At 33.5% G+C, this 27,548-nt stretch overlaps 1 protein-coding gene across 1 annotated transcript; it reads left to right on the top strand.

The window, feature by feature from the left end:
- The first annotated feature begins 2,087 nt into the window (after positions 1 to 2,087).
- Positions 2,088 to 26,235, top strand: LOC121980753 (syndetin-like). The gene is made up of 25 exons (XM_042532948.1): positions 2,088 to 2,572; positions 3,588 to 3,743; positions 5,473 to 5,547; positions 6,462 to 6,540; positions 7,549 to 7,613; positions 7,710 to 7,799; positions 8,450 to 8,539; positions 8,687 to 8,773; positions 9,524 to 9,607; positions 9,940 to 10,059; positions 11,133 to 11,161; positions 11,249 to 11,381; positions 13,698 to 14,261; positions 16,379 to 16,920; positions 17,269 to 17,332; positions 17,417 to 17,519; positions 17,629 to 17,816; positions 20,700 to 20,825; positions 21,086 to 21,156; positions 21,808 to 21,870; positions 23,701 to 23,773; positions 24,192 to 24,311; positions 24,376 to 24,453; positions 25,821 to 25,871; positions 25,968 to 26,235. The coding sequence occupies exons 1-25, from the start codon at positions 2,360 to 2,362 to the stop codon at positions 26,076 to 26,078; spliced, it is 3,375 nt and encodes a 1,124-aa protein (XP_042388882.1). The 5' UTR covers positions 2,088 to 2,359; the 3' UTR covers positions 26,079 to 26,235.
- Positions 26,236 to 27,548: the final 1,313 nt, after the last annotated feature.

Raw genomic sequence — 27,548 nt, 5'->3', positions numbered from 1 at the left:
TTCTAGAACTAATGTTGATTTTGGAGATTTTGCAACTAGAAGCATTAACGAATGCAGAATTACTAATTGCTTGCGATACCGGTACTTGATTGTCATTCCTTTGTTAATAAAAAAATATCAGCGAACCCTTTGGAATCGTCAGGTTTTATCTCATGAGGAAACTTATTATTGTATTACAGTTCAAAGAAACAGGTAATAGATAACAGAAGAGTCCAGAAAGTTCTGACTCAAATGATCGTGGAAGCTGTTTGATGTGCAATTGAAGCTGTTGCTGTTTTCATTGTTGCAAAATGCATGTTGAAGATTTTGAGCACGAGTTTCAAAACATTGCCAGGACTCTTGTTTTCTGTTTTCTCCGCACAGGGATACAATCATACAAGCGGGTGGTGCTTCGTTAGCACAATGCCAGTGGAGATTCTTTCCGTGTCTTGTGTCACCTCGCTTTACTTTGGTAAGCATTGACATGGTTTAATTACCCACTAACATGGTAACCTTCGGATAGATGACATGTAGTATAAATGCCACTGCAAGTGATGAAAGCTTGTTAATTCATGTGGTAAATTAAAATTGAACAATATTGAACTATATGATGTTTTTTTTGGACTAATAAAATCAATCAAATTTTACTATTAAAATTGAATTAATTCCGTAGATATTTTTTTAAAAAAATAAAAATTTTATTTTTAATAAAATATAATAAATTTGTTATTATTTATTTAACATATTTAAAATTAAAATTTAATTGATTTAATTGAAATAATCGATGGAAGAGTCATGCGCCCCGGTACTAAGTCATCGTTAAATTTTATGATGTTTTAAATCCTAAAATGAATGAAGTCATGAAGATGATTGCTCAAGTTAGGTTTAATTTTTTTTTATGAATTTGAGTTTAGTTTAATGGTTTGAGTTTGATTTATTTGGATGTTTTTGAAATTCTCAATTCAACATTTGGATGTTTTTGAATTTTCAATTCAATGTTATTTGATTTTTAAAAATTTTTGTTTTAAGATTGACTATATAATATAAATTTGTTTTGTTCATCGTTAATTTTTTTTTTATTTAGTATGTTAATACGAATTTTATTGATAAACACAGTTTATGAAAATATTATTCATGAATTCTGTTGATAAATGTTATTTACAAATGGTGTTCATAAATAAATTTATTTATTTAGTTTGACTAGTTGTTTAAATTTATTTCTTTAATTGATTTTCTGCATTAAAATAAGGTGGGAGGATTTTTTTTTCCAAAGATGCGTCAGTCGGGATTTTTTCCAAATATGTGTCGTCGGGAATTAAGCCCTTATTTCATTATAGTTAAGTGTTCATTCTCTAATTAACTAGGCACAAATTTATTATCGCTAGCACATTAAAATATGCCGTATTAATAAAATGATTGTGGAATAATAAATTAATGCGTTTAAATACTAAACCTCTGGAACTCTTTATTTCATTTCTAACGACGGGTACTCCTTTGTTTTTTTTTTTTTTTTTTTTTTTTTTTTGTTGCCTTGTTATTACAGATTGAAAGAATGATAGGTAAACGAAACAATATATTATTAAACTAGCGAAAACATTGAATTGAAAATTATGGTTAAATATATATGTTTATATCTAAAATTCCTCTATCAACAAAAATTGGTTCTAACCTTACAAAAACATAAAAAAAAATTATTTATTACAATTGAAAACAATGATCACCTTAAGATTCTAAGCTTTTATTTATATATGCAATCTCCATTGTCCAAATAAATGTTTCTAAATTAAATTTAAAATTAAGTTATTATAAGAAAAACCCCGTATTTTATCTTAGATTTAAATATTTTTTTTGAAAATATATTTCTTTACATTAGTTAACTAGAAGTGACAGATTTATTATAGTGCTAGTGAGGAGAGTAAATTTACAAGGATAGATGACAGATACAAATTATTGTGATGTGTAATAAGAAAAAATACGAAACAGACACGCTGTAGAAAAATAAATGAATGGTTTAAAAGCAAAATTTACTTATACACAGGTAAGATGGCACGTCCATGTCCTCACGTGCAATACACGTGTTCGGCTCTTGGTAGGGATGTGAGTCAAGTGACGGCGTAGGGTCTCCGTTTCCGAAGAACGACCTCGGCCACCATCGTCCGCTGCCAATCTCGCTTGCTTCTCTTCCTTTCCGAAACGAATTCCGGCGGACAGTGCCGGTGATCGAGGCTCGTGTTCGATTTCTACACCTCGGATCCTGTCGCAGCCGGTACCGGATGCTGCTGGAGCACTGGATCGAGTCGCCGTCTCCGTCGTCGTGATCCTGCGATGGGATCGAGGAGCGCTGGCTGGCTTACTCTGATTTCTGGCTGCTGCAGCTGAGATGCGCCCAGATCAGGCAGGCAATCCTCCATCGTTCCTCGACGGAGACCGCGCGATCTCGGAGTTTGAGACCCCAGGGCCCCTCCTGTTCCTCCCCTTGCTCTTCATCCAGGGGGGAGGAATGGATCTCTCCAAGGTCGGGGAGAAGATATTCAGCTCCGTGCGATCCGCTAGATCTCTCGGACTTCTTCCCTCCTCCTCTGATCGGCCCGAGGTGAGTGCGAGCTTGGTCTGCTCAAGATTAATATTTATCGCCTTACATTTTCAAATTTGTGCAGTGCCAGTTGAGTTCATCTCGCAGAATGAGGATTTTTAGTTGAATTTATTTCTTCTTAACTTTCGGCTAGATATTGCTGATTGAGTTTCCTATTTTAACTCCGATCGCTATGCTTAGGATGCCAAAGACAACCTCCAAACCATTTCCCAAATCCTCCTCTACTTCGAGAATGGCTCTTCTACCTTATCGGTGAGCAGCGCCTTCCTATGTCCCCTAGTCGCTCCCACGTTTCTTCCCTCACTTTCACCTGCTTGGAATGGCGTACTCCCTTCCATCCACCCCAATACGAATGATTCCTTCTCATGCAATTCTCTGTCTCTAAATACGTTCGGGTTACAAAATATCTAAAGCCCATACACTTCTATTAGTTGCTAGTAAACTCATGCATAGCTGAGAAAAAAATTGAGCCCAGATAGGCATGATAGGATAGAGCTCCGGCTGAGATGAATTTGAACAGTAACTCATTTGATCGTTGTAAGAATGTATTATATTTCTGTATCAAGAGACATGCTAGTTTTGGGCCCATTAGCACATGGAAGAGACAGCCCTCGCTAAGTCTGTGTATCTGATCTAGTATTTTTGTTAAATAATTCAGTGAATTCCTATTGGTCATTTCTGTAGAGCTCTTGGTTTGGTGATTCTGTTATGAAGTGTAAAGGTTCTCTCTCTCTCTCTCTCTCAAGTTTTCAAACAATACATACTTTTCCCTGTGCACAAATCCTAAATCAGTTCATGTTCCATATGACATAGTCTAAACTCTAAACTGGTTTGTAGTTTTTGATGGATCATTCTATATAACAGTTTAATTCTCTCAAATCTAATCAGGAAGTTAGCAATTCAAAGTTTGGGTCTCATATTTTGCTAGAGTTTATCCAGTATCTGTGTGCTGTCTTTTTTCTAGAAAACAGAACTGCTCTAAGATGTTTCATATATTATTCTTTCTATGATTCAGGTTCCTGCTAGAGCAGCAGCTGCAGCTGCTATTGCTCATGCTCTCGCTGCCATACCACCCTATCAAAAAGTTAATAGACTATCAAGCTCAGAAGAATCAGCATCAATTTATAATAGCAAATCTATTGATGATCTTGAGGAGGAGTTCTATGAAGAGGTATGTTTTTTCCTGCATTGTGATTTTGTTCTTATTTATATCAATTCCAAGAAGTCTTAACCTGGGATCTGAAATGTCCACAACCCATTTATTCTATTTAATATTATTGTTATGCAAAGTAGACATGCATGTTTAAACACTTATGAACTTTCTTCCAGTCTTCAATAACTATCATCTAATTTCCATTTATGATTTAGGTTCTGTATGTCCTACAAAGTCAGAATTCCTGACTAGATTGCTAAATCATCAAAAAGTAACATGGTAAAGTAATTTAAGATGCCAATATCATCCAAATTAAGCATTTCAATTTAGTTATAGATCTTTGGAAAATGATTTAGACTAGAGGAATATGATACTTTATTTATAAAACCATTGAAGAACTAGATTCTCTTTCCCTGAAATGACAAATAAATTTTATAGTTTTGGGTCAAAAGGAAACCCAAGCAATGGGAAGCAAAGTGTAGATGGTTGCTTAACTCAAATAACTGCTGTTAGAAATTTGATTGTGCTGTTTCCTGCACCCTCAAGATCATTGATGAGAATAAATGTGCTTGTGCACTTTTTTACTAGGAATGATTTATGAGATATGGTATGGATTGGTCAATGAGGAAACAAACTCATAAAAAAGTTTAGCTAGCAAAGATGATAATGTTGTGATCAAGGACAGACGCAAATAGACGGGGGTGGTTCCTTCTCCCAGCATTCTAAAAATCTTTTATAAAATTTGAAAATTTTGTCATAAAATATGAAGTATTAATATTTCTTCCCAATCCTTATTTTTTTTTGCCCCTGCCACTAGCTGAGATAAAAGTATACAATCAAGAAGTAGTTAGCTCTAGTAGATGATAAATAGAGATAAAACAAATCCAATGATATTGCCTTGTTTAAAACAATGATAGAATCTATGATTACATAAGTGTTCAGAATGGAGGCGTGTGAGCTGAAAAAAGATAAAGGAGAAATCTATATGACAATTTTGAGTGATTTGAAACACTTGGGCAGCACTAGCAATATAGCCTTACATTGGCTTCATGGCGGGATAGAACTATACACCTACTTCCAAGTAGTTGGAACTTGTCTATTCTTGAGAATCATCATGAAAGAATTGCTACTTTGTTGCTAGAATTTATACTAATAATAAGTTAAAAGATTTGAAAGCCTCCAAAATGATTTAATGATGAGGTTTTATTTCTAACAAGAGTTCTCAAATTTGAGGATGCAAAGGCCTCCAAATTGCTTTATTGTCCCCTTGGACGCCATAAGTGAGCTCATGCGAGGGCTAACCAATGACTGTATGAGATTTTATTTTGGCGAAATCAAGGGAATTTGTTATCTACTGTTGTAACTATTAGTTCCATTTACGTTTAGTTGTAAGTTCAATTTGCTTACGGTTTGGTATGGTGTAACACTTTCTCTTCTCATGTTAGTATGCTGAGTCTTGTTCATTAGGCTGGTTTTCTCTCCATATCCTATGGTGAATGCTCCAGTCATGGTCATCTTATGGTTCAAGCATCAGGCTTTCCCTTGAAAGACTAAATCACTTTGCTTTGATACTATTTTCTCTAGTACATACATTATTCACATTTGTCTGAGTCATGATGTCCTCCTGTCCTTGTTCTGCTAGTAATATTCTAATGCTTATTTACTAGTAGTTCCTTTTGTAAGTGGCTAAATGCTAACTGTGTTCTCTATGAGCAAAAAGAAAAAGGTATGATGATTTTGTCTGCAGGATTTTGATCCAGTTGGATATGTCCTGGAAAACTTTCCAGATGAAGAACTTGATTCTACCTACTTTGATAAAAAGGTTGGTTCGTTCAAGTATTCATTTTGTTGTTTAGATATTTGAAAATTTGCCTCATAGAAAAAGGGATTTTGTTAATTTACTGATAACTTCTGGGATCATTAATATTATTACCTGTTTTGTTATATTTTTGCTATTCTTTTATCAATTGTACGCTTTATGTCATGGAGTATAGTTTTCCAAAGCAGGCAGCTTGTGCTTGGGTAATTTCATGGTTTTATACAGTTTATGGATGCATATCCATTCCTCAGTAATGAATATCTTTGAACTAATAATAGTAATTTACAGACCAGTTAAATATTCAGTTGATGTAAACATTTGATATGTCAATCATGTTGTCCAAATATAATAACAACCTAGTCTTATCCCACCATGTGGGGTCGGCTAATGCTTATCCAAATCCCTTTCTAATTTAGGATGAATCATTGACTTACAAACTTGCATCTTACAATCAGATTAAATGATTGTGTGATCCTACAATTTAGTTAAAATTTAAGTTCTATACAAATATAAGTTGTGGTTTTAAGTAGTGGGATCAGACAGCCATTCTTTTCATTGATGCACAGAAAACATTGTGTTCGAGATGGAAGTTTTGGTCCAGATTAAAGATGCTTGACTTTGGTTCTCGTGTATACCATATATCACTGTCAAATGAGCCATTGAAATAATCTGAAATATAAGGAAAATAAATCATGTGATGCGTTTGTTGAACTTGTATTAGTAGTCACAAATCTGTTTAGTTATATGGCTGCTATTTGAGCTCAACATTCACTGATTCTGTTTTGATATGCTTTCATGTCTATTTTATTTTCTACGTGCCACTCCTGTAATACATGTTTCTATTATATATATTTTTCCTCTTTATGGGCATTTTTACAACCTCCTGATTTGGTGAATTTTTTTTCCTGATACTGTAGTCAACCCTTAGGTTGGCACAACTTGATAAGATATCAGAGCAGTTGTCACATCATGTCATGGAGCACCATGAAGAGATGGGTATGTTTCTGGACTCTAGGATAGTGAGAACGATGCTGATCTTTCAATTATTTTTCATACAACTGAAGATACACATGACTTTCAGCAGAACATAGTTTTATATTGTCTATGTCTTTGTATCTTATTTTTGATCCATTAGCATCATGGTGTTGTAAGTTACCGAATGATAAAGTGGTCTTGGTTTCTTTGAAATCATAATAGGTGGAACTGAATAGAGTTAAGAATCCAAGGGCTTCAGTTAGTCATCTGCACTTCAGTATTAGCAATTTAGCATGAGCAATTATACATGACAAATAGCATACATATAGTCAAATTTTCACTTTTGAAGAGTCATTTTAAATTTAGATATGCTCGTGCTAGATTTGAAATATCATTTTGAGCTGGGATTTAGCTCCTTGATTCATTGATTGGATCGATTTGGTATCGGTGTTGTGTTGACACATGGTGCTAGAGGCACCAAGAAGAGGAAGGAATAAGGGAGGAGGATTTATGACGCCATCTCTGTGCTCTCATGAGAAGTTGCCTCTGTTGTTGTGAACTCCGTGTGAAATTGTAAACTTCTTGTGGCCTCATGGCAGCCTAGCACACTTTGCAGGGAGCCGTCATTGTCATTGTGAACCTCATGCAAAGTTGCTACCTTTCTTAGGATCTTGATGAAGTATCGGGTGAAGTTGTCACCTTCTCTGGATCCCATGGAAAACTCACACAAAATTGTTGCTGTTAGTCATGGTTTCAAGCTTGTTCAGCATGTTGGTTGGCTGACAGAATAATAAGTTTTGCCTACGCCAATTAGAATAGAACAATTTTTAAAATCTTGTGCTTATGGAAACTAAATTTTATTGGACACTGGACAAATTTTTCTTTATCGAAAATTCTACTTTTTCTAAGCATGGTTTCTTGGTATGATATTTTTCTTGATTCATTATGTTTGCTTGACAATGATATGAATTAACTTAACCTATTTCTTAAGTGTACTTTAAAATTTTCTCTTGATTCTTCTTTGGTCAGTGAAGGGAATGCAGTTAGTGACCGAGCTGGAGCAAGATTTGAAAGTTGCGAATGTCATCTGCATGGTAGCTATATGAAGACTATACATTTGTTGTTAGTTATTTTCCTTGCTTAAGTCTGCTGAAATGATATGATGTTTATTTGCATGTCTACTCTTACAGAATGGGCGGCGACACTTAACTTCATCAATAAATGAGGTTTCAAGAGATCTTGTTGTCAATAAAATGTCAAGAAAGAAACAAGCATTACTGGTTGGCATCTAATGTCTTCACTATTTCTTCCTTTTCTGCAAACTTCTTTTTGACATTGTTGCCACTTATCACTGACAAGAAGGATTTTTGTTTAGAAGTTGTCGGAATGTTTAGCTTATATGACTTATCTTCCTATTTTCAATTACTTATGTAAAATGGCCATCTGTATTAGTAGTATAATATAACTCTGCGTCTGCAGCATTTATTTTCAAGTAACTCCGAGGATTTCAAATAGGGAAATCTTTTTTTAGAAAATAAATCAAAGGACTTGTCATTGTTTGTGACATTTCCTTGTTCACTGCTTCATCTTTTTTTATTTAAAATTCAAAAACTCAATACAATTTAAATGACCTTAATTGCAGGTCCTTGACATCTTTGAAAGACAGAAAGATTGTTATAGTTTACCTGAATCAAGGTTTCTTACATTAAAAGATATTTATCATCTCCCATTATGTTTGGAAGTCTTCATGTTAGTCCGTTGTTGATCTCTCCATACTTCTATTTCTTTGTTTTCCACATAGATTATTATTACCATTAAAATTTCTTATCATTTTGTACATTTTGTTTGATTTTCTAGGCCATTAATTTTTGGCCAGATTGTTAGATGGCATTGTATAATTAAGTCATCCTTGGGTTCATATGTCCTGCAGGATATGATCCCAATTCTTACAGAACTTCGTCGTTCAATAGACATGCAGATGGACCTAGAAGTTCTTGTTGAAAATGGAAAGTATTGTCAGGTGGTTTGCTATTCCAGGTTTTTATGGTGTTATCCTGTTCCATGCTTAAATTTAAATTAGAAGTTCTATGCTACAAACACAACCTCTGTGTGGTTATCTTGTCTGAATAATTTTCCTTCTTATGACCTGGCCGTTGTCCTGTTACAGGCATTTCAGTTGTTACCTGAGTATCTGCAAATTTTAGATAATTACTCTGAGCTTTCTGTTATTCAAGAGATGGGACATGGAGTTGAGGTTAGTTTTCTTTGCAAGTCCATTTGCCAAATTCATTTGGTAACTTGTTTTACTTCTAACCTTTTGGCTTAGAAGCTTAAAACTCATTGATTGCATAATCATTTTGAGAACAATAAAGCAAGTGGTAACAATTATGGCAATGGATTTTATAATTGGTATAAATTCAAAATTGTGCAATGAGAAAAGTTTGGTGGTTGAAAGTTTAGACCAAGGTACAAAGTTCTTCAGTGGTTGCTATTGACACCTCTAAAAACTCTAAATAATGTATAAGGCTTCCTCAAACTTTTACATGCTGTAAGTTGAAATTGTACTACTTCTGGTCTTTCAGCTGGTTTACTGCTTTGACTATATTACTGCAAGGATTGGATTGTTTAGGATGCAAGATATTTGGTTGAAATTTCACACAATATACTAATATAGTTTTGTTGCTTTTGAAGAAACTGAAAATTAGAACCAATACTTGTCCTTGGTGGAGAAGGCTGAATGAATGCCAATACCATAAGATGAGAAAGTTAGAGATATGATCTAGTGTACTAATTTTCAGTTTATTCTAGGATATCACTTCATTTTATGATTCAACAATGGTAAAACCTGATAACATGTGCTTCATTGTGAGCACAAGCTCTTCTTTCTTGGACTTAGTTTTGGCAATAATGTAGATGCACAGTAAGAAGTACTTGTAATTTCTCTTTTCTATTGTATCCTTCTCTTTGCATGATAATTTGACATTTCATGCCTATATGTCTGCAGGCTTGGCTTGCTAGGACAATTCAAAAGCTAGATTCACATTTGCTGGGTGTTTGCAGGGCATTTGAAGAAGAAAGCTATGTAACTGTTAGTATCTGACAACTAAGTTGTATTTCTTTCAATAATTTCTTCTTTCGGCTTCCCTTTTCTGTATTTTTGTAAATTATCTAATATAATGCAACAACTGACATTCTCAACCCAACAAATTAGCATAGTTATTATTTTACATTTTTTTTATCACCATGAATCATATCTTTGTACCTTGGCTTAGAGTACTGATCAACAAACCCTTTCGTAGTCTGAGCAAAACTATTATTATTATACTGATTTTCATTTTTCATCTTAACTTCTTGCCAAGTGGGCTTTCCTTGTTCAGGCACAATTCTTTTTACTAATTCTGTGAATTCAATCCTCTGCAGGCAATTGATGCTTATGCCTTGATGGGAGATATAGCTGGTCTTGGTGAGAAAATTCAGAGTTTCTTTATGCAGGAAGTTCTCTCTCAAACACATTCTGTGTTGAAAGATATGATATCAGAGGTAATCACTTCTGTTTCTTCTATTTCTTTTCAAGTTTCTGGGTGCCACATTAATTACAGAACTTTTCTGATTTTGTATAGGTTCATGAGAAATACATTAAAAGTTCCACATCTCAGAGACATAACCTTGATCTTTCAGTGTTGTGTTCCAGTAACCATCTAGCTTCACCACTAATGTTAATTACTTAAGATGACTCTTTGTTTGTTGAATTAAATGAATTCTACATGTCAAACTGCAAATTGTTATCTGATGTTAAGAAAAACTTCAGATTTTATGAAATTTTTTACTGGAGGCTCCTTTCTTTATCTTAATGATTTTTCCCTCTTTCAAATTACTTTCTGGGAAAGATTAACTGAAAATTTTGAATTTTCTATGCCTTCTGTACTGGTTTATGATTCTTCGGTCTAACTCTCTATATTATTTAACATTCAACATAATGCTTTCTGCATTTGCTGCTTTAGAAATGTTCAAAGTAGGGTTATAAGTTACCTCTTCGTGTCACCAATTTATATGCATTTGATTTTATGTTTGTTAATGTGTTTCTATAATATGTTTACTCTTTCTGATCTGAGCAGTTCAATCAACTCCTTAGGTTTAGAATATATGCATTTAGCCTGAATGCTAGGGGTTTTGTTCAATCATCATTGGAAAGTAATCTTTATTTTGGAGAGACAATCTAGTTGCTGCATGTGGAAATAACTCTAATTGGACATTTCACGGCAAGTTATATTGTCAAATTCCTTCAATCTAAAATTAGAGATGATATAGAAGATAAAAAACGCTTCCCTTTTCCATGCTTTGTTTACTTTTTTGAAGTGTAAAACTGTAATTGGTTGAAGTATGAGATGTGCTTGTTCGCTGCCACCCAAGGGTCAGAAGTGGTTTGCAGTGGAGGAATTGCTGTACTTTGACTTACAATAGTCTGAATTGATGTCTATCTGTAAATCTGTATCCTCCTCTTGTATTTGCTTACTCTTGTTTTTCCTCTAATAGCTTGCTGATGTTGTGAATTTGTTGCATTTGTAAGGTCTTCCTTTTGATTACTAGTTACTAATCAGTAAATTTTATTACAGGAAATTGGAAATCCTTCGCTGACAAGTAGGTGCGTCTTTTTAGCTAAATTTTCTCTCTGCACATTGCTATGTATGCATATGAATTTTATAAATGCCTAATAGGTTTCTTGTTTCAGACTCACTTACAGTGATCTCTGCATTCAGATACCTGAATCTCAATTTCGTCAGTGTTTGTTGAGAACTTTGGATGTCTTATTTAGGTTAATGTGTTCATATTACTCTATTATGAGCTTTCATTCACAAGAAAAGGTAAGAATGTATATCCTTTGCTGTCATCACCTTCAATTATCTGTATTATCTATATAATATTTTGCAATATATAACTTTTTCATCTTCTTTAGCTGGTCCTTCTCTTTTATTTACCAGAATACCAAAAATTGAAATTCATGCATTTAGCATGGTCCATTTGCTTTGCTCTTTTTTAATGTGTTTCTTGTTGTTGTTATGTGCACATGTCAACTATTGTTTGCATGTATCTGGTTCCTTGGTTCTTGGACAAGTTTTTTAGATGACTCCCTAGTTAATTATAATCTTTTGGTACTGGTTAGATTTATTCATTCTTTGTTAGATTTCCACCAATTATTACTCTTCTCCCACTTTTATACTTACGGACTTTTGCTACAAAGTAATTGCCTGAATTTTTTTAAAGAAATGGCATAAATAAATGATGCAGCCACCCACGCTGAGTCTTTTCACCATGGCAGTTTAATTGCTGCCTAGTTTTACCTTGATGGATGTGTAATTCTGGTTGATACATAGTGTACTACTACCACATACCAGTCAATGCGTACCTGCCAAATCATGAATTTGAACTAGTTTTTCTTATTAAGTTTTTAGTGTTGTCAACTTGTAAAGCCTGTTATCCCGTAAGCATGTATTGATCAATGCCAGTTTGCAAACTGCTAGTTGGTCCCTACTTTGATGGATGGAGACATAACACATCTAATTGTCTTGTCGAGTACCTAACTGATGAAAGAGCCTGACTTAATATTCCTGTAAATTTTCCTTGCCATATTTGTTTTTGATTTTCTTGATACAAATTCTGTTGATGTATTATTTTCTTTAGGAAAAATAGAATTTATCAAAACACAGGTTATGGTTCGTCTCAAGCAAACTGCTTTCTTTGCATTGTATGTATTGTAATTTCAAGTATCATTGCTGCTATGGTGTTCCATGTCCAATATTAGCCCTTTTAGTGAAGAGAAATCCTACTAATGTATAAAGGTTTAGATTCTATCTTCTTTTTTCTGTCATAGACATTGATTTAAGTACATCTCCTTGACATTGGATAGCAACTAAGACAAAGGCTTATATTTCTGTTTGGTGTTGGTCTGTGTAGTGGTTCTCTATTGTTGCTAGTAATAGGCTTGTTTGCATTAACTACTGGCCTTTGATTATTAAAGGAAATGTAGATTATTGGTTTCTGCTAATTTTGTGCATCAAGAAGGGAAGGCTAATGAAGCAAGTGGAGTAAACTTAACCTGGACAACTATTAGAGGATCCATAGATCCACTCTCATGATCTTAGTTCCACAATCAATTTACTTTAGTCTACAGCCTTTCTTGTTTTATGGGTTCAAGCGTTTATGCATCAGCCTCCTTAATACTGAAGTTACACCCTATGATTTCACTTTTCAATTCTATACAATGCTTACACACTCTATTTTGATGTAAATAGTAATTCAAAGCTTATTCAACAAGAAGTCACTAATTGTTTATTTATTTTTCTATTGAACATAAGGTTTGAAATCTCGAATTGAAGTTTCTGTTTATTTATTTATTCAAAGCTTATTTGAGATAACATAGTACTATTATTGGAAAATCTGTGATATTGATGAAGATATAATCTGTAAAATGGAGAATAGCTTTTATTATCTTGGAATCTTGTGTGATCAGTATTTATCGTAAGATTTTGTTATTTTCCATCATGAATAGAGTGTTGGTTAATCAGGAAACAATACACATGAGAATCTAATGAATCAGAGATGACACTGAAATAGTTATGTGGTGTTACTAGAGAGGATAAAATAAAAAAGATTACTATCCAAGAGTAATTAGTTCTACTTCTAATAGTTTCATAAAGTAATAAAAAAAGAGGTTGAGATAGTGTGGATATGTCTAAGGTGAATAATAGATTCAATGGCAAGATAAGTTAATTGAACAGTGTTAAAAGTGTAAGGTGTAAGTGGTAGAGAGAGAGATGAATTTTTTTTACATATAATAAAAGGTGATTTAATTGATTTGAATATTAGTAGTGATATTGCATCGGATAGTGTTTATTAGAGGATTAAGATCCAGCTTTATTGGGACTAACACAATTTTGATGATGATGGCAAGATAAGTTGAGACCTTTGCACAAGCAATTTTTTTACTAGTTTTAGAATACAGGGTTTTATATTTTGACAGAATTTTCATGCATAGGCGTCTGTCAGCTTATGATATAACTTTTGGAGATTTTATTGGTGTTCCACTTTTTAATTGTCTTTTATATTGAATGTATTGCCTCGGCTTCCATTTTCACATTGCAAGGTTGTACATTACCTGTAAACTTTTCTTCATATGGTAGGTCTTAGGTTCCCAGAAGCCTGACATTGATCTGAAGAAAAGTAGCACATCACATGACTTGGAAGGATCTATACCTGATTCAATGTCCATTGTTCCAACTCACTCAATCGAGCATATTGACTATGCACCTATGTCATCTAACCAGATGGATGGAATTATTGTGCCAAACAATGTAACCACCACAAGTCCAGATACCATGCCACAAAGTTCTTGTAGTTCTACAATGGAAAGGCCAACTAATTTAAGTGAGGCTGGGGTTGCCACTTCAGCTTGTGATTCTCCTTTCTACCAGTTGAGAAAGGATGCAACAGCTTTTGTCTCTCACACATTAGGAAAAGGGAGAAAAAATCTGTGGCAACTGACTTCAAGTCGTGTCTCAGTTTTGCTTTCTTCTTCTGCTATTTGCTCAACCAGTACTTACCAATTCTTACGGAACTACGAAGATCTCAATATTTTTATCTTAGCTGGTGAAGCATTCTGTGGCACTAAGGCTGTTGAATTCAGGCAGAAATTGAAGACTACTTGCGAAAGTTATTTGGCATCCTTTCACCGTCAAAATGTGTATGTACGTAATGTTGCACAGTGATGTCGTATTATGTATATTACTTCAATTGACTTTTATGTCTTCTGGTTGAGTATCTTATTTAGCTTTATGGGACTTTAAAATGAAATGTTGTCATAATTTGGTTGAATGCTATTTGGTATTATGTAGTTGGTTCAGTATGTTATCTTCCTTCTGTGAGTATTTTGGGTTTATCTGTAGACTTATATGCCATAAAAATATAGAAGATTACCATTGTATTTCTATTTCAACATTCAAAACATGTGTAATATCTTGAGACACGATAAATTTACATATTAATGTATAAGCCTTGGATGATTGGATACTTTGGATCTCCTTCAGTAACTGTGCTTGCAAGGGATTAACATTTCTGTGGTGACCTTGATCAAGTCATGTACACAGAATAAATGGATAAAATCTTTAAGAAAATTGATAGTTTTTCAAGAATTTTTCAAACTGTTTCTCAGTCTGGCTTTGCATAGGATAATGTTGACTCTCTGTAATATCAGTGCCAAAGTTAACTTGTCACTTAATCTCTTGTACTCTAAGATTGGTGTTGGACAATTAGAATTTGAAGTCCTTGATTGTCATTTGTATGGATTTTTATGATACATTTTTTTACTGATTTTTGAACTTACATTGCTATGGAGATTCATCTGTTGTTATGATTTGTATTGTCTACATCTATACTCACCGTTCTGTTACTATCATGCGGGATCATGAATGTCTGCCGCCACTCATTCAAGAAGATGCAGACTTCAATAACGATATGATTTTTGACATGATTTTCTTATTTATACTGAACTCTTTTTTTTTCTCACCATGTCTCTTGGTCTATTTATTTGATATTAAGACTTAATATAATTAATCTGCTTGAGACTTCACCTTTTGTAAGCAATGCTATTGGTCACTGCTCCATTCATCAAAATGCACAATTTTGACAGCATTAACCATATGTTTTATGTTCGACAGTTTTTTTTTTGGTAGCATTGCTGAGTTTTACAACTTTGTTTCTCAAGTTTTGTCTTTGTCTGTTTGTTTTCTGTGAAGATTTAGCATGCCAATCAACTTACCTTATGCATTCAGTGTTGTTGCAGGGTACTTTTGTATCAATAAGAAGTTTTTATCTATGATAATGCTTTATAGAACAGTATTTTTTAAACAATTAAAGATGAATTTACCTACAGCTATTAGCTGTCGGGCATAGGTGACATCTTGATACACGTCTAGCTGCCTTATTAAAGGTCTTTTGGCTGCAATTTTTTTTTTTTGCCTAAAATAAATAGTACAATCTCATGTTGTATTGAATGCTATCCATTTCCACTGTCTCAATCATATGTATTTTGGAAGTTGCCATTGATAAGGATCTCATATGATAGACATGAAAACCTTATATTATTCTGTAAATGAGTCGAGCTTATTTGTGTCTCTTATTAAGTGAAATTCTCTCTAGTTGTAGGCCATGGGGTGTGTTTAAGTAATGAGTTGATTACATAGATTGAATAATTGCTATAAATTGATGCGTCTGTTTGGAGCAAAAATTGTCCAGTATGAAATTGAAACATTGGTGATAGTTTATATATTTTGATTCTTGCAATTGACTCTAGCGCCACATCTAGTTAACTTGTGTAACATCATAGTTTATCTATAAATAAGCCTTTTCAGATGGACCTAATTTCCATGTGGTTATGAGCGTTCCAATCCAAGAATCAGTTATCCTCTTGGGTAGTTATCAGTCATTGTGCATAACAAAAAGACATCCACAAATCAGTTCATTGCCAAAATGGTAGTTTATGGGAAATATTAGACCATGATTTTGTTTTGGATAAAGAAAGATAATGTATTGTTTAAATCATATTTCTCATGTATATATTGATATCTGCCAACTGAAAGTGCCTATGTTGTTCTTTACAAATTAACTAACATCATGTAGTTGCTTGTATATGATCTAGAATATCTTAATCTTCATACTGTATATTATGTGTATGTGTAATTCTTTTGCGATGGTATATGCCATTTTCATTGAAATCTTGAGCCATGTCATCTCATGTTCTATTATTTTAGCTGCTAGTTTGCCATGTTACATATAATGGCTGATTTGTAATATTTTCTGCAACCAGGCTCTTAAGATGATTCTAGAAAAAGAATCGTGGGTGAAGATGTCAATGAACACGCTACAAGTAATTAATTTAGCTGGTCTTGTTGGTGATGGGGCTCCATTGATTGCTCCTTCTCCAGGTCATGCATCCATGTCTATGCTTGAGTTGAAGAGAACTAATGATTCTGTTGATTCTGGCAAACAGAATGGATTTGCCTATTGGCTTCAGATGGAAAATCCATTTTATTCAAAGCTGACATTTGTCTCAAAGGAATCACCACGATCTATCTTATCACTTAATGGATCAACCTCAAATTTAGGCCAAGGACGTGTTGGTATTTCACACAATGATGATATATCTCCAAAGAGCTATTATAATGATCAGGCTAATGGAAGTAGTTCTGTCATGGAGGATGAGAATGAAGATCTTCTTGCCGACTTTATTGATGAGGATAGTCAGTTGCCTAGTCGCATATCTAAACCCATACATAACAGAACAAAATCCTCAACCTGGAGCAGTGAGGAAATCTCAGCACAGACAGCGTCTTCGCTTTATCTTTTAAGGTACTTTTTATCCATTAAAAAAAAATGATTAACTAGGTTGGGTAACGTCGAGCCTGGGGTGACCGGCCCGGCCCTACGGAAATTTTCCACCGGCCACCAGGGTAAATCAGGAAGCATTTGTGGTGGGCAGTCCAAAAGCCCAGCATCTCTTAGTTGCAAGTTCCATTTGGAGGAAAAATCCCTGCAATTACGTCGTAGCTGGGAATCGAACCATGAGTGCCTGGAAGACAACTAAGCACCCTTACCACTGCACCGTAGCCCGGGGGCTACTTCTTATCCATTAGAATATTGATTACACTGATATATCACTAATAATTCTGAATTTTCTTACTCCCTCCCATGAATCAGGTTGTTGGACAAGTATGCTAGGCTTATGCAGAAACTAGAAATAATCAACGTTGAGTTTTTCAAGGTAAGCTGAAGCATATGCTTTTTATGTTGTTCTAGAGGTTTGATGGTTTTGTAATATATATTTTTGCTCATTATGTTATTGCAGGGCATCTGTCAATTGTTTGGTATATTTTATCATTTTATATTTGAGACCTTTGGTCAGCCAGAAGCTAGTCAAAGTGGGAAACCCATACCAGATTTTCTACCTTGTGAGAAGTGGTTATATTTTCCTTCAATTCTTTACCTAAGCATGATAGAGCTGAATCACATTCTGTGTGATATAGTTGCTAATTTCAAATATTTATCTGTCATTTCCAGCTCGAATTAAAACAGCTTTGTCAAAGATTATGCAAGATTGTGATCAGTGGATTAGAACACAGAACATATTACATTCAATTTCATCACCTATCCCAATGAGTCCAACATTCGCACAGATGGATGTAACGCCTACAGCACCTCCTAACACGTTTTTTGGGCATGCACCTAACACTTCATTTGGATTAAAGGTATCTAACATCTGTTGTATATATACTAGTTTTTATAAGTCCTAAGTTATAAGTTGTTCTTTCTTCCTTGAGTAGTGGTTATTCTTACGGCAGAGGATCAAACTCTTTTCTATCTTCCTTTCAAATCTACTTCTAGGGCTAAAAATGAATAGGATGTTGGTGAACAAGATCAATACTTGGCTCAATAAGAACTTGTTTTTACTGTTTAATAGTATAAAATGTATCAATGATCAGGCTTGAATATTAGTTATCTTTGCTCGGTAATGTTCATGAAAAAAAAATTAAAACAATTTAGAAATAAATTTATTTATTAATTTATCTAAATCTCAATTCTGATTTGTTGAGTCTTGGCTCAATGGTAAAGTTGCTTCGTGTGACCTATAGGTCACGGGTTCGAGTCTCGGAAACAACCTCTTGCAAAGTAAGGTAAGGATGTATTACATAGACCCTTCCCTGGGACAAGAGCTTTGTGCATCATGCTGTCCTTTTCATTCAAATACCTAAATAATATAATATCTATAATTTTTTTATAATTTTAAAATACCTATAATTCATTAAAAATAAAAAATAGAAGGGGAGCCTTGAAGCAAGGTAAAGTTGCTACTGTGTGAGGTCACTAGTTCGAGTCTCAGAAACCACCTCTTGCAAAATAGGATAAGTCTGCGTACAATAGACTCTTCCCGGGATCCCACATTGGTAGGAGCTTGGTGCACCGAGTTATCTTTTTTATTAAATATAAAAAAATCATGCTTGCATCATGCTTCAGCCTATGGTCATTTCTTCAAAGCTTTGCTTTGTCGAGCTTCTCAACCACTACACTAGTATTGTGTTCTCATTTCATAATAGTCATATCTTCTCATATTTTTTTTTAAACCTTTTATTTTTTATGCAACAAACTAAACATAGATAGTACTGCTGCAGAATGTGTTTACTACAAGTCAGTAGTTATATCTTGTGGGTATAGTCTCACATTGGATGGTTTAGTTTTTGGTTATTGTGTTGTGTTCTTTATATATTGTGATAGTTATCTTGCAATAATATCGATGCAATGCCTCTTTTCCCACATAAAAGTTTTTAGTTGTAACCTAAATATTGCAGCTTGGATGTTGGCTTCAGAAATAGGTTCTTTTAGTGAACCAATCTTCAAAATCTTGATACATATTTTTTGAATTAGTTGAATTGTGTGGTTCATCTTGTAAACTATTGTGTGCATGTTTTCAATAAGCTGTTGCCTTTTTTTTTTAAATAAAAAATCAAAATAACTGAAAATAATTGTTTATTTAAATTTACCAAATCTGGATATTTTGTAATTCTTTCTAAGGTCAGTGACACAGGACTAGACTGAATCAGTATACCTAGCTACTGTTTATTAGGTTTTAGGGTGTCTCTGATAATACTAAAAAAGGGTAATATTTAACCACGAGGAAATGTTTATGTGAGCATTTCAATATAATTAGTCATACAGAACAGTACTAATTTCTCTTTTGATTTATAATGACCTTGGTTATCACTAGCTTGCACATGACTATATGAGTGCTTCCATTTTTATTTTCTTATAGAAAAAAGAATTTTTTTTATTTTATTTAATTAATAGCTTTCTTCCCGTCTTTTTTAGATTTTCTCCTAAAATTATCTTATACTTAACTTTAGATATTAAATTGGGAAACTAAATTGAACCCCAAAAGTCTCTGATAAGTGATAGGTGGGAGATATGTAAAGGTTCATTGTTTAATAAAGAAACCCATACATTAAGCATATGCAATACAGGTACTTATATCTTGATGTAAATTAATTGATATTTTTTGGATTCACGGGGTTAATTTGAAGCAACTTTGCTTTTATTGGGGTTTATTTGGAGTAAGTTGGACTCTATTGATTTTAGTTGGGTATTTCTGGGGGATTCTTTAGAGTGGGATTAGGCCTAGGCTAGCTAGGATTTGAGTTGAGCTTGAATCAAATTCAATGTGGAGGTTTTATGACTGAATCTGGAGAGAAGGGAAAGAAATAATCTCTTTAGCTGTGGGTGGATCTGCTGCTAGGATTAGTAAGATGCGTTAACTGTGCTTCTGTACTACTTGGAGTCTTGGACAAGAGACTGCAGGCATGCATCAAAAGAAGGAAGGCTGCATCCGATCAGGAGGTTGCTTATGGAAGTTTGCATGATATAAAATTTACTACCTATTTGTTGTCAAGTTGGCTCTGGTACTTTTTCAGATAATGCAGAAAATAGCATTGAAATTAACCCAGGTACATCCTTCTACCTATATTTCAAAACATTACAAAAGATTGAGATATTTAGCCTGGATGTTTCTATATTTACAATTAGGTTCTCAACCACAATGAATAGCTTATTTCTTGACCTATGTCCTCAACAAAATTAGGATGCGTTTGGTTTGCGCATTTTCCATTTTTATTTTCTAGAAAACATGAGTTTTCTAGAAAATAGAAAATGACTTTTAGTCATTTTCTATTTTTTCAGAAAATACTATCTATTTTTTTTTAGAAAACAGACATGGAAAATGCAAACCAAACACCATTTTTCAGAAATGCGCGTTTTTCAAAAAATGAAAATGTAAAACATGCAAACAAAGCGCACCTTTAGAATCTTAAATTTTTACATATCAATCTACCAGCCTAAATTATACTATCAAATACCACAAGTTTTATGTAGGAGAAAAGATTTACTGACAAGTGTTTTCTTTTATTTCCGTTGGATAATATATCTTATTAGACATCAATTCACTGGATATTTTACTGTTAAGTAATTTATTTAATGATCTATTCCTAGTTTTGAATAAGCAATTGCTGGTTTTGTAGTGCAAGTGCTTTCTTTTCCATTTGGTCCGTGTAATGTTTATTTCCTTCTAATTCTGCCTGTCACAGGAACGATGTTCTTCTGTTGAAACCATATCATTAGTTGCTCAAGTACTGCATAAATCGAAGGCTCATATCCATTCTATGTTATCACAGCACAATGCTTGTGTAATAGAAGAGTTTTTCATCCATCTGGTAATTTTAAATAATTTGTACACAAACTTTCACCTTTTTGTTTCTCTTTGCTTCTTGTGTAACGTCTTTTTTCTTTAATCAGGTTATTTATTTGCATATGCTCAAACAATCAATTTCCTTCCTACCTCTTTCTCTTCTTCATTTCTTGCCTCGTATTAATAATCAGTTGTTTTATTGTTAACTACTTTGTAAATTTGTTGTTTTAATTCTATTGATGTCCATTACATTGAAGAATGGAATGACAGTCTGCTGTTTGACAGGTGGATGCAGTTCCTGATCTGACCGAGTATATTCACAGGGCAACAGCTCGTATGCTTCTCCATATTAATGGGTATCAACTCATTCCAATTTCATAAATATAATGCTTCTCCGAAACCCTTTTCATTTAGTCATCAGTTTTTAACCTTGCCTCTAGAAATCATTTGCCATCAACAGTTGAAGTTGCATGTGGCGTGATAATGGGAAATCATGTTAAGCTAGAGCGTGAAGATGTGGTGGAAGAAATTCTACAAAAGGTGAAAAATCCGTCACCACACGCCGGTGGGACCCATGTGGGAGGGTATTTCCACGGCTTTGTTGAGATTGGGATGTGGTGGGAGAAAGCTTTTATGGAGAGAGGAGGATGAGGGAGGTGATGTTGCCATCATAACAAAGTTGCAACCTCAATGGGGATTGAAGAAAAAATCGTAAAATTAGATTGGACTTTTATGATACCAAATTGAAAGGACTTAAATTGCATTTTATTTTTAATCCTAATACCCATATTTATCATATATTTAGGACTATGACATAACACCTAATGACCAAATATGAGATTAGACTTATACACACATGTAACTGTTACTTTAAAATTATTAGATTGCTTTGGTTAATTAATTTTATTCGTTGCTTGTAGAATTAAGATCCTTTGCAGCCAAAATTTATCCCACATCCTTGTTCTTTATCATGCCAAAGTAGTAATTTAGATCATTTGTTTGTGCAGGTACGCTGATAAGATTGCCAATGCAAAATGGGAGGTGAAGGAGCTTGGTTTTGAGCACAATGGGTTGGTTCATCATATTTATCAGTTCTTTTTTTTCTCTTATTTTTGCTTCTTGCCTTCCTTGATTACTTACTTTATGCTTCTACCCTAGAAACCACTCCCAGATCACTCAGCTGTGTTTTTTTATTATTATATGATAGAATAACTTTGTGCCATGAACATTAATTATTCATCTCACTTTAGTGTCCATAACCACATCTCATTTTTGCTGCAAGAGCTCATTCATTTTCTCATTGGTTTCATTATGCATATCTTTTTAAATTCACTATGATGTTACTGATACAAGCAAGGTTTAAAATTTCGACCCGTGCCGAGGTTTCGGTCCGAAACCGGAACGATACGGTTTCGGTATCGTATCGTGCCGTGCCGATACGGTTTCGGTAATTTTACTTAAACATTAAATCAGTAAAAAATATAAAATAATTAAAAAATATATATAAGAATATAAATTTGATTTAATAGAATTTTTATAAAAAATATTTTTTTTAGAATTTTAAAGAATTTTTAAAAATTTTAAAATAGTAAAAATAATTTCAGAATATTATTTAATAAAATTGATTATTTTTTTAAAATTTTAAATATATTTTTTTATATTTTATATTTTATATATAAATTTTTTTTAGAATTTTTTGAATTTTTATATTTTGTTGGGATAATTTAATTAGGGTTCATGAAAGTCTCTTTAAAATATCTCAATTAAATAGGAATTGTTTAATTTATTTAAATTATAATTTTGCACAGTGCTGTGCCCGTGACCCGCGCCTGCTCCCGCGACCCCGCGCCCGCGACTCGCTCGCGCCCGCGACTCGCCCGCGACGCCTCCGACGGCGCCGGAGGAGTCCGGCGAAGATTCCGGCGGCGCCAGGACCGTCCGGTGCCGGTTTCGGTGCGCGGGCCGAACGGTAAGTTTCGCCCGTTCCGCCCGGCACGGAACGAAATTTTGTTCATTGGATACAAGTTCCACACTGAATGTTAGGCCTAAAGCAAGCTTTGTCCTGGCATGTGAAATATCTTCTAGCTAACTGAATGTAAGGGTTGGTACTAAATGAAGAACCACTGTTTGGTTTTTGGTTCCATGCTCAATCTTGTGCCCTTGAGCATGGTTTTTCCCCATATTTTGGCCTGAAGCAGATATTTACAGCAAACTATTACTGATTTTCAAAGCAATAAATGGAGAATACTTTGGATCATTATTATATCGACTTCTGTTATTTTCTTGGATTATAAATTTGTCGGGGTTTGGTTTATCATAGCAATTCTAATAATGCTTAATTCTACTTTGTTACAGCAATCTAAGGTAATCCTATATATCTTTCAATTATTCATGTAGTATTAGATAGCAACATCGTATGTTTAACTCATAACTAGTGGAAGTAGTTTCCTTGTTAAAACACTTTTATCCATATGTTAATCCAAGAATTATATAGGAAATATTTTTGTAAAAGCTTTGTGGTATTTTCACATGATACATGTTGTAAACTTCATGATTTTAAATGTGGTAAACTAGTAACCTACCTGTTGGTCCTAAAAAGGATTGTTACTACATGGTAACATCTTTAATGCATGCTAATAATTTCAGTTCTTTTCGGTTGGTATCAAACTGATGGTTCAATATACTGCTTGGGGCGCCAATAATCTACTGATACAATTTTCTAAAAATTGTAATGGTACCAGATTAGAACTCCTGCATATTTGGTTGATAGAAGGGATCAAATCTACATGGTTTACAATGTGGTTTACAAGTGTAGTATCTGTTGGTTATCAAACATCTTTCTTTTTTTTAAGCTGCTGACACTGGATTTCTTTCCTATGCTTATTGTTTGTTATTAACAGGTATGTTGACTTGTTATTGGGAGAATTCAAACATTATAAAACAAGGCTCATGCATGGTGGGATTTCAAAGGAGGTAGCTGTAGTAGATATTTTTATTTTAAGAAAAACAAAATTGGTAGTGGTCTTTCTTTACTTGGGCAGTCTGTTCAGTTTTCAGTTAAATTCAGTTGCCATGCTTCTCCTTATGACTTGACTCTGTAACTGTAATTGTATTCCTTTCTTGAATCTTTCACTGGTGTGCTAAGTACCAATGTATTGTTTTGCTTACCTTAGAAAATGAATATGTTGACTTCAAATTCAAGTGCATTTTCATTAGCCAGAATATCAGCTGAATTCTTGATCCATTTTGTGACAAATTGATTCTTGTACATTGCAACCATTCACACTAAAGCTTCAACCTTGCTTTGCGCGGGGAGTAATATGATTAACCCCATGTTAAACTTGAATTTCATCCTTGTTGTTTTTCCACTTTGACATTGAGATTTTATCAGGTTCAAGATCTCCTCTTGGAATACGGACTTGAAAATGTCGCAGAGACACTTATTGAAGGTCTATCACGTGTTAAAAGATGCACAGATGAAGGAAGAGTTTTAATGTCACTCGACCTTCAGGTTTATCAAACTGCTATTTATGCTAGATCTCATATAAGAGGTATTAATCCCTTCCTGATTACAGGTCTTGATTAATGGACTACAACATTTTGTCACCATAAATGTGAAGCCAAAGTTGCAGATAGTGGAAACATTTATCAAGGTAAATGTGTTTACTTTATGCTTCCTTCCTGCGTGTTAGCTATTTCAGGTATATGGATTCTGAGATTTACAGGAAGATCATACGAATTGCATATATTCTACTATATTCCTGCTGAGAATTTCAAAAAGATGTAGAAATATGTTTCTCATATTTAACATTCATGGCTGTGTCAATCATTTACTTGACATTATCACAATCCCATATTAAGATGCTACTACTTAAATTTTATAAAATTTCCAAGTTGGCACTGTTGAGTTGTGCTGTAGCGACAATGATAAACTAAATAAAAAGTTGCGCTTGAGGTTTGGCTTGGTCAGGTTTACAGTGTCCGAGATTTTTGTTCAAGACACTCATTATCCTCAACTTGAGACCTGACTACTTGTGGAAAATTTGCCAACCTGATTATGTTTGGTTTTTATCAAAACAGCAAAACTGTGATTTCAATAATCAACGTATTGTGCTGGACAAGTCATTCTAATTAAAACCATGGAGTTAGATCGATTCAGTTCTGGCTTGATGATAATTATTGAAATTTGTTTGTTTTGGTTTTGTTATTAGTAATGGTTTGAAACAAGTGGAACAATAAAATTTTCAACCTAACCCAAAATTTCAAAACAAATAGCGCAAAACCTGGTTCAAGACCTAAAGTTGACTCAAAATTTCAGGATTAGATTGAAATCAGATCCTTTTTTTTAATCACCTCTAACTGGATATGTCCTGTTCAATAACAAATCTTGTTATTGGTTGAGTGAGTGCTGGAGACGGATGTATATGCAGGCCATCCAAACTAACAAGTTAGATTGATCCAACTTATGGGATAATAGGGACTTGGCTCAAGCTGTCTGGTTCTGGTAATGGAACTTCTCTTGGTTTGCAAACAAAATCATTGTAAGCAAAATCTGATACCAAATTTTCAGTAAGAATATCTGGTAGTTTCTTAAAATCCACTCTATTTCTAGATCTTGGGATCTGGAGCAGAGTAGCTAGATTAGGAATTTATCTCATGACTTCTAGTGGCTTCTGAAAGGTTAAGCTTGGCAAAACAAGTTCAGTTTGTTACTTCTCATGATCATAAAAACTCATAAAATTTAATGTTGCAGGTATGTTGGGCATAATATCTTTAATTCTTTATCCTGGGTTCATTTGGGCTTTTGCATCATCTAGATAGCAGTTTAAACACTTTTGTTGCCCAATCTCAATAGGTTGCTAGCGATAAGCCCAACTTTTCAATATTACTTATTAAAAGCATGTTATGGAAGATATTCCGTGAGCACAAGATATCCCTTTCAAATTCTGCGAATACTTATACTGTCTCATCATGGCAAACTTTTGATTTGTTCGAGTTGTTACTCTTTCCTTGAGAACAGGCCTACTATCTCCCAGAGACTGAATATGTTCACTGGGCTCGCACTCATCCGGTAAGGAATTTTGCTTTTACAGAAGCTGAACAAAGTGAGATTCTCTTTGTTTGATTTCCAGAATCATTTCAGTTCTGCTGCATATTTGTTTTCCAGGAATTCAGTAAATCTCAGATAACTGGACTCGTAAATCTCGTTGCCACCATGAAAGGTTGGAAGAGGAAGACAAGGTTGGAAATCCTAGAAAGGATCGAAGCAGGCAATTAAAAGAGAGTAGATCTACAATTTTTTCGACATGTAAAGTTCTAATTATTCAATTTTCTTTTCTTTCATTTTGTATATGTACCTTAGGTATCTATATGTAACTTGGATATCTTCGAGTCCGATTGTTTGGCAGCATATAATGATAAATGTCTTTGAACAACTTTTTGTATCGTAATAATCCCCATTAGAAAAGAGAAGGTTCATGCATTTCCATTCTTTGCTCAGAATTCTATTGGGGTAATTTAATTCAGAGAATGTACGTTATTTCTTCTAAATTTAATATTTGATATGAAGAAAGTTTAGTTGTATTTGTTTGATAGTTAAAATTAAATAAAATAAATAAATTGAAATGAATAAAATTTATAAATAAATTTACTTATTAACTAGGAAACTTTGATTTTACTTTTAAAGACTTATAATATATTTAAAACAATATTAATTAATTAATATTTTAATTAAATTATATATGTATATAAATAATGGTACATAATAAAACGTGCAAAAAAAATTAATAAATAAAATTTAACAAAGTTAATAAGGAAAAATTGTTCAAGTTTAAATATAGTTTAAGTAAAAACTTAATTGTAATGAGTAGAGTTGGTAACATAAAAACATTTTTTTTTTATAACAAGTAACAATAGTTTAACACAATGATGATTGTTAGAGCATCTGTAGTCGTGTGTGTGTCTATATATAACCTGAAAGTGATCCAACTCTCTAGCCTTGTGAGCATTGCCCACCATGGATGCACAAATTAACAACTATATATATGTTAAATTGCAAAATTATTTGTTGTTCTTCAGCCTGGGGTTATATTGTATGGATGAGATGTCAATAAATAGAGGTGTAAATTAGCCAAACTGTGAGCTATTTGGTTATTGATTCAGAAAAAAAATTTATTTGAAAGTTAACGAATCAAGCTTAAGTTTAACCGTATTTAATTCGTGAGTTTGTGGATATGTTCATTTAGAGACTTGCGAAGAGTTTGAATTAAGTTCGTTTAATTTTTAAACGAGTTATTTTTTGAACTGAGCTTGAGCTATTCGCAAGTTATTTAATTCATTTCGAATCGAGCTCAAGCTTAAAAATTAAAGTTTGAATTGAACTCAAGCCGAGCTTGAGCTTCTTATTGGTTAGCTTGATTCGATTATACCCTTACCAATAAATATTTGGGAAAGAAACTAAAATGACCGTATTTAACGAATAGTTAAATGAGCATTAAAAAAAACAAATGAACGATCTATCATATTTTTTTCATCTCGATAATATCCTCACTTTCAGTATTATTGTAACAGCTACAACTAATTGTTACACCATGTAACAGCTCCAACTAATTACTATAATATATAACAATTATTAGCTAGCTATTACAATTTATAATAAATATCGGATAGCCATTATAATATGATAAAATATAATATTTTATTTTAATTAAAATTATTATATATAAATACTATTATATTAAAATATTCT

This window comes from Zingiber officinale, chromosome 5A (genome assembly GCF_018446385.1).
Source record: "Zingiber officinale cultivar Zhangliang chromosome 5A, Zo_v1.1, whole genome shotgun sequence".
NCBI lineage: Eukaryota > Viridiplantae > Streptophyta > Magnoliopsida > Zingiberales > Zingiberaceae > Zingiber > Zingiber officinale.
The sequence above is the reverse complement of the archived record's forward strand: the minus strand, read 5'-3'. Positions and strand labels throughout refer to the sequence as shown.

What these genes read in the sequence shown, in the direction of transcription:
- LOC121980753 (XM_042532948.1), top strand. Translation starts at nt 2,360, where the DNA reads ATGCGCCCAGATCAGGCAGGCAATCCTCCATCGTTCCTCGACGGAGAC. An exon ending in CCTCCTCTGATCGGCCCGAG is followed by an intron (nt 2,573 to 3,587) that starts GTGAGTGCGAGC and finishes TCTATGATTCAG; the next exon opens with GTTCCTGCTAGAGCAGCAGC. An exon ending in AATCCTTCGCTGACAAGTAG is followed by an intron (nt 11,162 to 11,248) that starts GTGCGTCTTTTT and finishes TTCTTGTTTCAG; the next exon opens with ACTCACTTACAGTGATCTCT.